Source organism: Microcebus murinus, chromosome 5, assembly GCF_040939455.1.
Source record: "Microcebus murinus isolate Inina chromosome 5, M.murinus_Inina_mat1.0, whole genome shotgun sequence".
Lineage (NCBI taxonomy): Eukaryota > Metazoa > Chordata > Mammalia > Primates > Cheirogaleidae > Microcebus > Microcebus murinus.
In genome coordinates, this window is record NC_134108.1 from 113199364 (window position 1) to 113213390 (window position 14027).

Below are 14027 nucleotides of genomic sequence, written 5' to 3' on the forward strand. Positions count from 1 at the left end.
TGCCCAGGCTAGAGTGCCATGGTGTCAGCCTAGCTCACAGCAACCTCAAACTCCTGGGCTCAAGCGATCCTTCATCCTCAGCCTCCTGAGTAGCTGGGACTACAGGCATGTGCCACCATGCCTGGCTAATTTTTTCTATATATTTTTAGTTGGCCAATTAATTTCTTTCTATTTTTCTTTTTAGTAGAGATGGGTCTTGCTCTTGGTCAGGCTGGTTTCGAACTCCTGACCTTGAGCCATACTCCTGCCTCAGCCTCCCAGAGTGCTGGGATTACAGGCATGAGCCACAACGCCTGGCCAAAAAAGACTTTTTTTAGAGCAGTTTTAGGTTCACAGCAAAATTGAGAGGAAGGTACAGAGATTTCCCATATACCTCATGTGCACATCCTTCCCCATTATTGACATTCCCTCCAGAGGGGGCATCTGTCACAGCTGATGGGCCTTCGCTGGTACGTCATAATCACCCAAGGTCTATAGCTTAGCATAGAGTCCAGTCTTAGTGTCTCATATTCCATGGGTTTGGACAAATGCATAATGCCATGTATCTACCATCACAGTAGTATACAGAGTGTTTTCATTGCTCTCTCCAGTGATTGTCTGTGCACTGTGGGCTGGGCATAGTGCTAGATGCTAATGGCTAAAGGAGGAGTGGAACTCGGTCCTGCCCTCAAGGGTGGCAGAGCCCAGGTCTGTGTATCCGCAACCCAGGCTGTTTCCACCACACCACACTGCCTATGTCTTTGCACATCCCACTGCCCCATCTCTTCGGAAAGTTGAATGGAGAGAAAAGGGTGTGGGAAACAAAGATATTTATTTATTCTTCATTCATCTATTTCTTTCATGTGGGTGTGTGCGCTAATACATTCCAAACTCAACCATCATCTATCTGTGCAGTGCTCCTGTGTGCCACTTGTGCTTTGCCAAGAAGTAGTTGATGGGGCTTTCCTTGTGTGGTTTCTGGGAGGTGAGGAAGGAAAGATGTGACTGTCTCTATTATGTAGAGGGAAGTTCCAAGAGGTTAAGTAATTTATCTACAATGCTTTAGCCAAAGAAGTTTACTGCCAGGTACACAAAATCAGGTCTTTTGACCCATTTCAAGGGAGAGTTAAAGGAACCATCATTCTTTTTCATCTTCTTGGAAAAAGAAGGTTGAGTGTTGGGAGGGGTGTGAGGTAGGAGTGAATAATGGACTTCAAAATTATGAAGAATATTTCTGTAGTTCTCGGTCTTCTGAAAACCCTCCAAGAGGCATTGAGCTGAAAGCACAGCAGAATGACAAGAAGTTAGCACACTTGAGGAAAATCTTCCTGTCTGATAAGCAGAGTGAGAAAGGCTTTAGTGTCACCTTTTCTGGGATCTTTCAGAATTGCAGGAACTGTTAGATCTCTGGCCAACTCTATTGAGAAAGTCTGAAGGATGAGAATATCGGCGTCACAACTCTTTGTTGGAATATCCGCGTCTCTTCCTTTTCTCTGTCTCCACTTTCTGTCCTTTGCCATTCATTATCCAGAGTGTGTATTCGTCTAACTTCTCTGTGTGTGGTTCTGAGCTCGCAGCTGTGCACACTGAGGCCATTGGACCCAGCTAATCCCTGCTATAGTCTAGTGGCTTCCGGTCTGGACAGACACATGAGAATAGTTAAAGATTTTGAGCACACGTATGTTCGATCTGATGACATGAACACATACCATCCATTCAAGTCACAGTGTTTGAGCCAGAATTGGATTGCGCCCCACACACATTCCAATTCTTTCCTCATGTTCTTCCCTTTCAAGACATCCCAGGAATTTGTGGAGAAACTAACCAAGCGCCTGAAAAGACACCCTGAGGAGACAGGAGGCTTCCAGGAGGCACCGCTGGCCTATGATGCCATCTGGGCCTTGGCGCTGGCCCTGAACAAGACATCCGGAGCGGGTGGCCGGGCCGGCGTGCGCCTGGAGGACTTCAACTACAACAACCAGACCATTACTGACCAGATCTACCGGGCAATGAACTCCTCGTCCTTTGAGGGTGTCTCTGTGAGTCACAGCAACTTTCTTCACACGTCCCTGTCGTGCCATCGAGAGGGACCCCTTCAGAGAGCCTTTTCCTCCAGCACGCATGCATTCTGTCTTTCTCAGGCACTTCTCTGCAGTAATCCATCTCAGACCAGGGGAGTAGGGATCCCAAACCAGAAAAACACATTAAAGACTAGAAGGGGGAAAATGATGTATTCAATTTTTTTCAGCCCCTCCCCTCATTTCTTGTCAAACCAGTTCAGGTATATATGGTCAGATGAGAATCATAAGATTTTTTTTTTTTTTTTTTTTTTTTTTTTTGAGACAGAGTCTCGCTCTGTTGCCCAGGCTAGAGTGAGTGCTGTGGCGTCAGCCTAGCTCACAGCAACCTCAAACTCCTGGGCTCAAGCAATCCTCCTGCCTCAGCCTCCCGAGTAGCTGGGACTACAGGCATGTGCCACCATGCCCGGCTAATTTTTTGTATATATATTTTTAGTTTTCCAATTAATTTCTTCCTATTTTTAGAAGAGACGGGGTCTCGTTCAGGCTGGTTTTGAACTCCTGACCTCGAGCAATCCACCCACCTTGGCCTCCCAGAGTGCTAGGATTACAGGCGTGAGCCACCGCGCCCGGCTATAACCATAAGATTTTAAAAGGCAAAACAGTCTGGAGCATTATTTTTTTACTGCTTTCAAAGTGGGCAGATTAGTGCCTAGAGGGATTTGGTGACTTGCTCCGGCCACACAGCCAGATGCCAGGTCTGCTGGTGCTCTCTCTGGGGATTTTTCCCGTTCAAATCTCATGGTGAAGCTTCTCCAAAGAACATTGTCTCTTAAATCTAGGCTATGGGCATCTGGGGTATGTCCTATATGCAGGCAGATGCCGTAAATAGCATTCATTCAGAGGCTCAGTTGCATCAAACGCAGAAGGATTCAAAGAGTCCCTGATGTCCTCCTTCACTTCTGCTTTTGTCCTTTGCCTTTCTCCACGATCCCCTCCCTCAGGGCCATGTGGTGTTTGATGCTAGCGGCTCCCGGATGGCGTGGACACTCATCGAGCAGCTACAGGGTGAGTGCAGTGGCAAGAGGGGACAGGAGGCGTGGAGAGGCTGGGGTGGGAGGATAGCGCCTGGGGGAGGATGCCCGAGACAGCGTGAGTTGCCTTGGTGCCTGCCCCCCCCTTCTGTTTTAACTGTGCTCATCCTGCTTTTAAATAGTGATAATAAAAAGCTTAGATTGAATCACACTGGTTGTGTTCTTGAAAACGGGCATGCAGATTAAAAACAGCCACCCCCTTTCCCAGTGGCTTCTATTTCAATTTCGGAAATTTCCCTTTGGTGGCTTGGGTTGAGGGGTTGATGAACTGTCAGTTAGACTCATGGAAAGCTGTACCTAGGAAACCTGTGGTTTTTTAAGGGAATCCATTGAATTTCCTTGCCATGTAAACTATCATTTCTGATTCATCTGTAGTAGGGAGATTATGGCTTTTCTAGATTGTATGTATATTTTAAAATATTTTTTGGAGAGAGGGTCCTGCTCTTTTACCCAGGCTGGGGTGCAGTGGCACAGTCATAGCTCACTGCAGCCTCGAACTCTTGGGCTCAAGTGATCCTCCTGCCTCAGCCTCCTGAGTACCTGGGGCTATAGGTGTACACCACCACACCTGGTTAATTTTTAAAAATTTTTTGTTGAGACAGGGATCTCACTATGTTTCCCAGACTGGTCTCAAACTCCTGGGCTTAAGCAATCCTCCTACCTTGGCATCCCAAAATGCTGGGATTACAGGCATGAGCCACAGCACCCTGCCTAGATTGTATTTTCTTATAATTTTGCAAACTTATGTATTTGCAAAACTTCCATGAGTTAATTTTTCAACTCTACAACACTCTCAGCCTATTATGAAGTGGCCAAAAAAGCTATCTTAGCTACCTGTGAAAGGTTTCTTTCTTTCCCTCTTCCCTACCTCCCACATCCTTTCAGCTCTTCTTTGTATCCAGGACAAGAGGAAATGGACTTCAGCCATGGTGAAAGGGTGTGAGTTGGCTTTTGAAGGAAAAGTTATGGTAACTGGGACAGTTGTAGAACAGAAATCTTAGAAGTGACTGAATTTTACTTAGTGGCTCTTTAAGAGCCAGCTGTAACTTATCCAAGGAATTAGAACCCAAGCCAACGGAACAGAAATTTCTAAAGTTAAAATGAAAGCCACTGGGAAAATAGATCCTGTCCATCATGAGAAAGAGGATAACCAGAAAGAGTTTAAAGCTTAAGAAGCCAGAATCAAAGCGAGAGACATCTTGCCAAAAGAGGTGCGAGGAAATGGAACAGGCGGCAGGTGTACTGTGCAGCTTCTCACGGAAGAGTTTTAAACATATGAGATACTCTTATTTACTTGAGTTGCCTTGGGAACTGCCTTGTATGGCTTTCGAGTCAGGATGCTGATCAGGAGACCCCTGGGCCTGTCTAAGCATGGGTCAGGGGCCCAGGTGAAGATGAAATCAGATACAGCCGTGGAAAGCAGCTCTAGGGAAGTGGGAAGTTGAGGATGTCTGGCTAGGATTGGCTCTTCTACTACCTGTGGTCACTTCTATTGTGTCTGCCCAGGTGGCAGCTACAAGAAGATTGGCTACTATGACAGCACCAAGGATGACCTTTCCTGGTCTAGAACGGATAAGTGGATTGGTGAGTGGATCTTTCTGTATTTTCCTTTATCCCCTGTGAACAATCTAGGTAAAGAGTTTGAATGAGGCTGGAGGTGGGGGCCGCTAGGTTGGGATGTGGCTGGGAGCTGGGCCAGGGGAAAGGGCTAAGAGAGTGGCTGCAACTCCCATGACGTGGGTAGGGGAGATGGGTGTGATCGGGAGGGAATAGGTGGTGGGCAGTGCTATTTTTAATAGTACATTGCTGCGGTAACTGGGATTAGAGGCAGGGGGTGGGCAGAGGGCGGGAAACGGAAACTCCATTTGGGTTTCCTAGATGTCTTGGTGCCTGGATACACCTGAACCAGCTACTTCAAGCCTAGAGCTGCCTTTGTCTTCCTCAGGAAAACAGTTGCTTAAACTTTAGGATGTGAAACCTCATATAATTGCCATCTGCTAAAGTATGCTTTTTTTTTTTTTTTTTGAGACAGAGTCTCACTTTGTTGCCCAGACTAGAGTGAGTGCCGTGGCGTCAGCCTAGCTCACAGCAACCTCAAACTCCTGGGCTCAAGCAATCCTCCTGCCTCAGCCTCCCTAGTAACTGGGACTACAGGCATGTCCCATCATGCCTGGCTAATTTTTTCTATATATATTAGTTGGCCAATTAATTTCTTTCTATTTGTAGTAGAGACAGGTCTCGCTCTTGCTCAGGCTGGTTTCCAACTCCTGACCTTGAGCAGTCTGCCTGCCTTGGCCTCCCAGAGTGCTAGGATTACAGGCGTGAGCCACCATGCCCGGCCTAAAATGTGCTTTTTAAAGAGGGAAAGTAAGCAGTTGCTCTTTGTGTACTTGGTGGCCTAAATGATAGGAAAGAGGAGAGAGTGTGAAGGTGGGCAAAAGGAAGGACCTCCTGGTAAAGACAGCATAGCTCCTTGAGGACGTGGGGAGGCCCAGCTGCCACCGACAGCTGCCGTCTGCCTGCCTGATGGAAATCTAGTCATTCCCAGCACTGCTGGAGTTTTGCAATTTTTTTCATAATTTGAATTTAGGACAGTGTTCCGTACTGCTATAAATGCTGCTGCGTGGCCTAAATTGCCTCCCCTTTTTTAAAACTAAGCAAATTGAAATTAGTTATTTTGATGAACTCTAACAAATTTGAACTTCCACTTAATAATAACTGAAACACACCTTTGGGAATATCACCCTGCCAAGGTTAAAATTTTGGGGTGTTTTTGCATAGGGTTAGGAGGCCACACTGGAGACTTTGAGGCCCCTTTGGCTTTACGATTCTGTGATTGTCTTTTGAAGTCTTTGATTTGGGTTTTAAGAGACCTCATAAAATTTATTTCTCAGCTGTCTCTTTCTTTCTCCTCTATTTTCCTTTTCTGCAAGAAAGACAGAAAAGCAGAAAGAACAAACAGTAACAAAAAAGACTACAACTTTGGGGACATGCCCAATCATTTCCTAGCCTCTGGACGGAGCGTTCCCGCCAGCCTCTCATCTCATTTCTGATTCTTCCTAAGGCCCAGTGTCAGCAAGCTGCCACCTGCAGCCCCAGTTCAGTGCAGTGAGGGCCCCGTGCCCGCAGCCAAGCACGGAAGCCCATCAGCAGCCTAGGCCTTTGCCCCTTTCTCCTACACCATCTTCATTCCTTTTGTCCTCTTTCTCTTGTCCCCTCCCCTCATCGTCCCCTGTGCCATGCAGGAGGGTCCCCCCCAGCTGACCAGACCCTAGTCATCAAGACATTCCGCTTCCTGTCCCAGAAACTCTTTATCTCCGTCTCGGTTCTCTCCAGCCTGGGCATTGTCCTCGCTGTCGTCTGTCTGTCCTTTAACATCTACAACTCTCATGTCCGGTAAGTTTCTCTTCGACTTTTCCTTATTCTGTCTGCCCATCCGCAATGACGACTGTGCTCCTCCAGGGAGTGTGAATGAAACCTGTGTAACTGCCGATGCCACGTGCCCTGGGCGTTTTCATTCTGACCTGCTGAGAATGAAAAGGGTGACTGGATAGAACCCCCACCCCTGCTCCGAAGCAGCTAACTGGAAAAAAAGAAAAGAAAAAACAACCTTTGGGGCCAGGTCACACAGTTTGGGCTCTACATCAGTAGAGGTCTGTCCCAGGCGGCCGTGCTGGGGAGTCCCTCTGCAACCCTGGCCCCAGCTCTGTGACCTAGTTGCTCCACTGCCTACTCCAATCCCGTCTTCGTTTCGTCCCGTGGACCTAAGGAGGGGTCATGCCATTGCAGGGCATTTGGAGAGCTGAGCCTCCCTGAGGAAGAGGTAATGCTCTCTCTCCCTCTCCACCCTCCTGCCCCTGCCCTAGTTATATCCAGAACTCACAGCCCAACCTGAACAACCTGACTGCCGTGGGCTGCTCGCTGGCGCTAGCTGCCGTCTTCCCCCTTGGCCTGGACGGCTACCACATTGGCCGAAACCAGTTCCCCTTCGTGTGCCAGGTGAGGAGCCCCATGCCTTGCAGGGTGGGGCTCTCCCAGCCCTCTCGGGAGCCCCTTCCATAATGCGTGGTTCCCATTTTCCGCTGTCTCTTGTCCCTGTTCCTTCCTCCTAGTGTCAGCCCTGTGCTTTCTGGCTCTGTTCCTTCTTTCTGTGCCTCCAGACCTTTTTCATTTTGTGTTCACTTGTCAGTTCCAGCGTTGCCATGGCATGCCTTGCGAGGAAAAGGAGTGAGGCGCTGAGGACAAAGGAAGGGGTTCTGCTCCAAAAACCCTGAACAGTGGGGGCTTGTCTGTGGTTTGGGGACTGAGAACCAGGACTGTGGACTTCCCATGGCAGCCTCAGTGGGGGTTTGAAGGTTGGAGGCAGGCATCTAAACAGGCAGCAGAGTGATTTGGGGGATGGGACTACGGCCACTCAGGGAGGGGGCCTCCGAGAGTCTTGGTATGTGGAGGGTGCTGGGTGCTGGGACAAGCTGGCTTCAGCTGTGCTATTTGAGTGGTTTTTTTTTTGTTGTTTTTTTTGAGACAGAGTCTCACTGTGTTGCTCGGGCTAGAGTGCCGTGGCCTCAGCCTAGCTCACAGCAGCCTCAAACTTCTGGGCTCAAGTGATCCTCTTGCCTCAGCCTCTAGAGTAGCTGGGACTACAGGCATGCGCCACCATGCCCGGCTAATTTTTTCTATATATTTTTAGTTGGCCAATTAATGTCTTTCTATTTTTAGTAGAGACAGGGGTCTCACTCTTGCTCAGGCTGGTCTCGAACTCCTGACCTTGAGCAATCCACCCGCCTCGGCCTCCCAGAGTGCTAGGATTACAGGAGTGAGCCACCTCGCCCGGCCTGAGTGGTTCTTTATTATGCTGCTGGGAAGTATCCACTCTTTTCCCTGATTCTGGCCATCCTTACTCTCTCTCTTTCCTCTGCCCTGTGCTGTTCCAGTCATCTGTGCACATGGGATTTGCACGCACGTGGCATTTGTACGCACATGGCATTTGTACGCACATGGCATTTGCACGCATGTGGCATTTGCACGCACGTGCACATGCAGTTCATCAGGAGGCACCAGCGTGTGCTGGGAGAGGTGGACAATTCGTGCAATAGGAGAGGTGCACAGTAGGGATCTGCATGAAGAGGGCTGTGGGAGCAAAGAAGGGAATGTAGCTCACAGTTGGCATGGCTGGTGGACCGTGCAGAAGATATCCATTTGAATATCAAAGGATGCATGGAGTTTTGTTAGCTGGAGAAATAGAGGAAGGTTGCCCTAGGGGTGTGGGGAGCATGATGCAGCTAGCAAAGACACAAAAGAGAGTAGATAGGAGAAAGTGAGTAGTTCAGCATGGCTAGAATGTGGGACTGGAATGTGGGACGGATGAGCCTGGGCAGGCGGGTGGGGCCGCATTGTGAGGGTCTGTCATCCCTGGAGGACTTCATGCTGTAACCCCTTGGCTCTGGGGAGTGGTCAGAGGTATTTGGCCCTAATCCAGGCGATTTTAGCCAGATCAGCTGGTGCTTTAGAAGTAGAGGATGGATAGGAAGAGCTGTTGAAGGAGGGGAGCCCACCCCCTTGCTGCCCTTCCCCTCTCCTTTCACCTTGTCCCCCATGGCTGCATCCCGCTGCTTTGCCCCCTGCCCGGCCCACACTCCCTCCTAGACTGGCCCATCCAGCCCCACCCACTGCCCTGCCTGCCCCACCTGCGCTCTCTCTACCTTCTAGGCCCGCCTCTGGCTCCTGGGCCTGGGCTTCAGTCTGGGCTACGGCTCTATGTTCACCAAGATCTGGTGGGTCCACACGGTCTTCACAAAGAAGGAGGAAAAGAAGGAGTGGAGGAAGGTGAGCTGTTTCCCAGTCCTCAGCCTCAGCTCCTCTGCTCCTGGGGCTCAGAGGATTTTCCCCTGACGTGCCTGTGCCCCCATGTGCTTGCCCAGACCTTGGAGCCCTGGAAGCTGTATGCCACGGTGGGGCTACTGGTGGGCATGGACGTCCTCACTCTCGCCATCTGGCAGATCATGGACCCTTTGCACCGGACCATTGAGGTACCGTTGAGAGGAGGTGCAGGGATCGGCTGAGTGGGGGTCACTGGCCACAGGGCCCTGGGCCTTGAGGGGTGCAGCTGCTTGGTGGGAGAGTGCCTCCGCCTTCTGAGCACTGGAAGCCTGTCCTCTTCTTCCTAGACGGAGCCCGCCAGAGGCCTGTGGCTGCATCTGAAGAAAGGCAGTGGTGGGATCTGGGAGGGTGTAGCATCTCCAGGCATCGGGAAAAGTGGGGAACAAGCAGTTCCAAGGCGTGTCCAGGCCTGCAGTGAGAGTGGGCGTCAGCATCGAGGGTCTCCTAGGGCAGGGTGGGGGCGGGCTGAGCAGAGTTGAGGAGGGCAGGGGAGGGTGGCAGCCATCTGTCCTGTGGCCCCATTTCTTCTTAGACATTTGCCAAGGAGGAACCAAAGGAAGATATTGACGTGTCTATCCTGCCCCAGCTGGAGCACTGCAGCTCCAAGAAGATGAACACGTGGCTGGGTGTGTGGGCCGTGGGGAAAGGAGGGCAGTGGCGCCTTGGAGGCGGGAGGGCCGGTGAGGGCAGCGGGCCGCTGGCAGAAGCATGTTTGGGAGAGGAGGCAGTGAGCTTCCAGCACAGCCGCAGCGTCTCCCGCTTGTCACTGCGCTGTTATTTCCTGAGAGTAGAGGGAGTTGGTCTTTTGCTATGAGGAACTTAGGCTCCAAAGCAGAGATGGAGAAGAATTTATGTTCAGCAAAGGGACGAGTGGGGACGGCCCTGTTTTGATGCCACCTGTTCTGATCAGCTCCCTAGATGAAAAGCGGGACTGTGAGGTCGTGGGTTTAGGCCCCACATGGCCTTACTAGCATTGCTTTGATTATGGCCACACATGGCAAACCTTCCCACCTGGAGGGTAAGGGGCAAGATGCTGTGTGTGGCCCAGACAGCCCGTCCCCGCTGTTCAGTGGTCTCTAGCCTGACTGACAGCTGCTCACAAGTGTCGTATTCCTGTGTGAATCCCAAGAGGAAGCAGGCGGTCTGGGCAAGTTGGGTGGACATAGGGGTGGGCGACACAGGTGAGGAGTGCTGGGTCGGAGGGGCTGGCTTGGAGAGGAGAGCCCCATCCACTGTGGAGCTGGGAGGCGGAGCACCAGCAGGTGAAGGGCAGAGAGAGGACGGGGGTTGAGTGGGGAGTGTGGAGGTCCTTGTTGCCCAGGTGACCCTTTCTTGCCACCATAGGCATTTTCTATGGGTACAAGGGGCTGCTGCTGCTGCTGGGAATCTTTCTTGCTTATGAGACCAAGAGCGTGTCCACTGAAAAGATCAATGACCACCGAGCTGTGGGCATGGCCATCTACAATGTGGCGGTGAGCACTGGCCCCATGGCATTGACCCTGGGGGCTGACCGTGGCAACCCGGGAAGAATCAGGCCCTAGATTTGGGATCAGTTGCATGAAAGTCTTAAAATGTTTGTGAATGCCTCAGATTTATAGAGCGCTTTATATTATAGTCTGTAAAACCACTACAGACATTATATTATTCACCTTCTTGCAGCCAATGAAGTAGGTATTCATATCTCACTGCATAGGTGGGGAAGCAGAAACAGAAGTTGAGGTTCTGGTTCATGGCTGGACTCTGAATTGAGATTTCCTGCCAGCTCTCCCCAGGGGCTGCCTCTGGGGTCCCTGCCCTGAGGGAGGGGCTGACCTAGGGTTGGGAACTGGTTTGGGGCAGTTTATTTGGAATTCTTCTCAATCTGGATTTGAGGATGATCCTGAATTTGGATTCTTTTCAAATGGAAAGTTCACCAGGGCTCTGTCCTCATAGGCTCTCTGGGGAAGAAGACCCTGGATCTTGTCTGAGCCTGCAGATCTGAGGCTCGCTAACCTGCTCGGTCCCTCTAGGTCCTGTGCCTCATCACTGCCCCTGTCACCATGATTCTGTCCAGCCAACAGGACGCAGCCTTCGCCTTTGCCTCTCTTGCCATAGTTTTCTCCTCCTATATTACTCTGGTGGTGCTCTTTGTGCCCAAGGTGAGGTCCCAGGGGCCCCCCACGCTGCCCTCCCAGGACTGTTCCCTGCCCTTGCCCACCCCTCCTCTCGCTCCTGCCCTTGTTTTGGGCCCAACTTGTCCTTCCTTCTCGGGGCCTCCGCCAGCTAAGCACCGCACAGGCCGTGCTTGGCCACCTATGCTCCCCTCTGTCCCAGATGCGCAGGCTGATCACCCGAGGGGAGTGGCAGTCCGAGGCGCAGGACACCATGAAGACAGGGTCGTCCACCAACAACAACGAGGAGGAGAAGTCCCGGCTGCTGGAGAAGGAGAACCGCGAACTGGAGAAGATCATTGCCGAGGTGCGGTGTGTGTGTGTGTGTGTGTGTGTGTGTGTGTGTGTGTGTGTGTGTGTGAAGGGTGAGGTGCGGGGGTGGGGCTGTGAAGCCAGTGTCACGGCTCATGGAAGGAGGCTCTCAGGAGAAAGCCTGCGAGGGAGGGAGTGCGTGGAGCAGGACAGGGAAGGGGAAAGGGCTGAGCCAGATTCAGTCTCGGGCACAATCTGTGCGGCCTGGCCAGGCGAGGGTCTGGAGCGGGAGGCGGGCGTGGAGCGCACTCGCGGAGGCTGAGCAGTTGGCAGCCTCTCGGCCAGCGGGGATCTGGGCAGGGCCCCGCCCACTGTGCCCCCCGCAGTGCAGTGGTTAGGGGCCAGTGCGAGCCAAGGAGGGCGTGTTCCAGCCAGGCTGCACAAGTTTGTGTGCTTCACTGAAGCTCCTTCCCCATTTCCTCCTTTTTCCTGACGTCTTTTCTTCTGCTGATGCTCCCATTACGTTCTTCTTCGGCTTTCCTTGTTCTGTTGATTCCTCATTTAAATCCCCTGTCATTTATCCTGTGTCCCACTCCTGTTTTTCTGTGCCCTCCCTCTTTCCTCCCCACCCCTCACAACCTTCAGAAAGAGGAGCGCGTCTCGGAACTGCGCCATCAGCTCCAGTCTCGGCAGCAGCTCCGCTCCCGGCGCCACCCCCCGACACCGCCAGACCCCTCTGGGGGCTTGCCCAGGGGGGCCCCGGAGCCCCCCGACCGGCTTAGCTGTGACGGGAGTCGAGTCCACTTGCTTTACAAGTGAGGGATTCAAGGGAGGGCGGACGGCCTCGCTGGGCGTGGGGGAGGGAGTGGAAGGGCGCCCCGGAGGCAGGGCTGGCAAAGAGCGTGCTGCCCAGTCCCCTCTCCTGTAAATACACGTCCGTCTGTGAGTCCTGGGCTCTTCTGGATCTCTAATACCTCTGGGAAACAGACCTTTTGTCTCTGTCCGTTCCCGTAGTTTGATATCACAGCTTCCTCGTTGTGTTTGTCTCTGCGTGGAGCCCTCACTCCTTGCCGCCTCCTCTCCCTTGACTTCGCCTCCCAGTGTCTGGTCCCACCCGGCGGGGGTCTCCAGACAAGCGCTCTCCCACCTCCCACCCGGCAGGGGCCTTTCCTTTTCTCTGTCATCGCCTCTCCTGTCCTCTTTGCCCTTTTGCACAGGCTCACGTTTTGTTCCCCCGGAATTTGGCTTCTTCTGGGGACTCATTCTTCTCTCCAGGCTAGCTTGCTCCCGCCCTGCCCTGTGTGCTGGCCTGGCTACACCTGCATCCGCCCCTCCTGCTCGGGCCCAGCGCACACGCTGTGTGCACGCGTGCTTCCCTGCGTGCTTTCTCCATGCTCGGCCACGTGCTCCCCGGCACGCCCTGCAGGCGCAGCCACGCGTGCTCCTCGCGCGGGCGCGGGCTGGCCCTGTGCGTGTGTGGGCAGGCGTGTGCAATTTGTCCAGCATGCTGAGTCGGGTCTCTCCTACTTGCACACATCCGTGCTTATCTGTGTGTTTTCGCCGGGAACCCTCAGTGTACCTTGTGTACCTTCTTTCCTTAGCACCTTAAAACCGCCGTACTCCGCCGGCAGCGCCGCGGGCGCCCGCCTCGCGCAGTGTCTTGCGCTTGGGCCCCGTTCACGCTTGGGGGGCCGTCTACACCCTCCTCCTCACAGATTCTCAGTCTCTGCTCGGAGTCCCCCTCCCTGTCCACTGGTGTCCCACCCTCAGTCCGCACTCACAGTCATCCTCTCCAAGATTGCTCCTTTTCATTTTGTGTTTTTTGAGGGCAATTAAGGGAAAAGAAATGGGGGCAGGTTTGGAGAGCTGCTTCCAGTGGATAGTTGGTGAGAATGCCAACCAAAGAGGGCACCCCTGACTGCTGGGATGGACACTTGGCCGATGGGGCGGACGGTGGCGTCCCTTTCACACTGTGGTGTCTCTTGGGGAAGGATCTCCCCAAAGCTCAATAAACCAGTGAACAGCGTGACCCAGCTCCTCGCCTCCTTGCTGTGAACAGAGTGGGCCGCGTTGGGAGGGAGGCTGGGGCGGGCAGGGGAGGGAAGGGCTCCAGGTTAATGAAAAGGCATTAAAGCAGAGGGGTGAAAAGGGAGTTTTATGTGCCCACTGGGGGCTCAGCTGTGCTCACAGAGCACCGCTAGGGCTGAGATTAGTGAGTGGTGACATTAGAGGTTAAAAGTGTGGGCTCTGGAGTCAGACTGAAGGGCATCAGACGCCACCGCAAGCAGAACAGTCCCTTCGTCTCTATTCTCCATGTCCTCATTGTGAGATGAGAATAACAATGACAGCAGCAGCAGCAGTGCATTTCGCCATGGTGCGGATGCAAGGGCTGGATTGATCACACATTCAGGTACCTAAGATGGTGCTTGGCCCATGGCGCATGTCGGGCGGATGTTGGCTTGGTCACTGCTGTTTAATGAGTTCCCTGACAGTGGTGGGTGGTGCCCGGAGTCTGGAGCACGTGGCTGAGCAGATGTGAGGACTCTCCTTCTCTGGAAGTAAGAGCAACAGAAGAATGAATCCTGCTGGAAGGCAGTAGAAGAGATGGCCCCTGAGTGCTTCCAACCTTTAAAATCTTTGTCCAAGGAACTCTG

At 52.6% G+C, this 14027-nt stretch overlaps 1 protein-coding gene across 3 annotated transcripts in view; it reads left to right on the top strand.

The window, feature by feature from the left end:
* The window catches only part of GABBR1 (gamma-aminobutyric acid type B receptor subunit 1), a 28779-nt gene extending 15381 nt beyond the window's left edge, over window positions 1-13398 (top strand). For 2 of the 3 annotated variants that reach the window (XM_012760362.3, XM_076003560.1), the window contains 12 exons: window positions 1776-2018; window positions 3002-3065; window positions 4598-4675; window positions 6337-6487; window positions 6958-7090; window positions 8801-8917; window positions 9013-9120; window positions 9504-9597; window positions 10316-10443; window positions 10981-11109; window positions 11285-11428; window positions 12019-13398. In XM_012760362.3, the coding sequence (XP_012615816.2) occupies window positions 1776-2018; window positions 3002-3065; window positions 4598-4675; window positions 6337-6487; window positions 6958-7090; window positions 8801-8917; window positions 9013-9120; window positions 9504-9597; window positions 10316-10443; window positions 10981-11109; window positions 11285-11428; window positions 12019-12192 (1563 nt within the window). In that variant the 3' untranslated portion in view covers window positions 12193-13398. The other variant, XM_076003559.1, reaches the window with a different exon arrangement.
* Window positions 13399-14027: the final 629 nt, after the last annotated feature.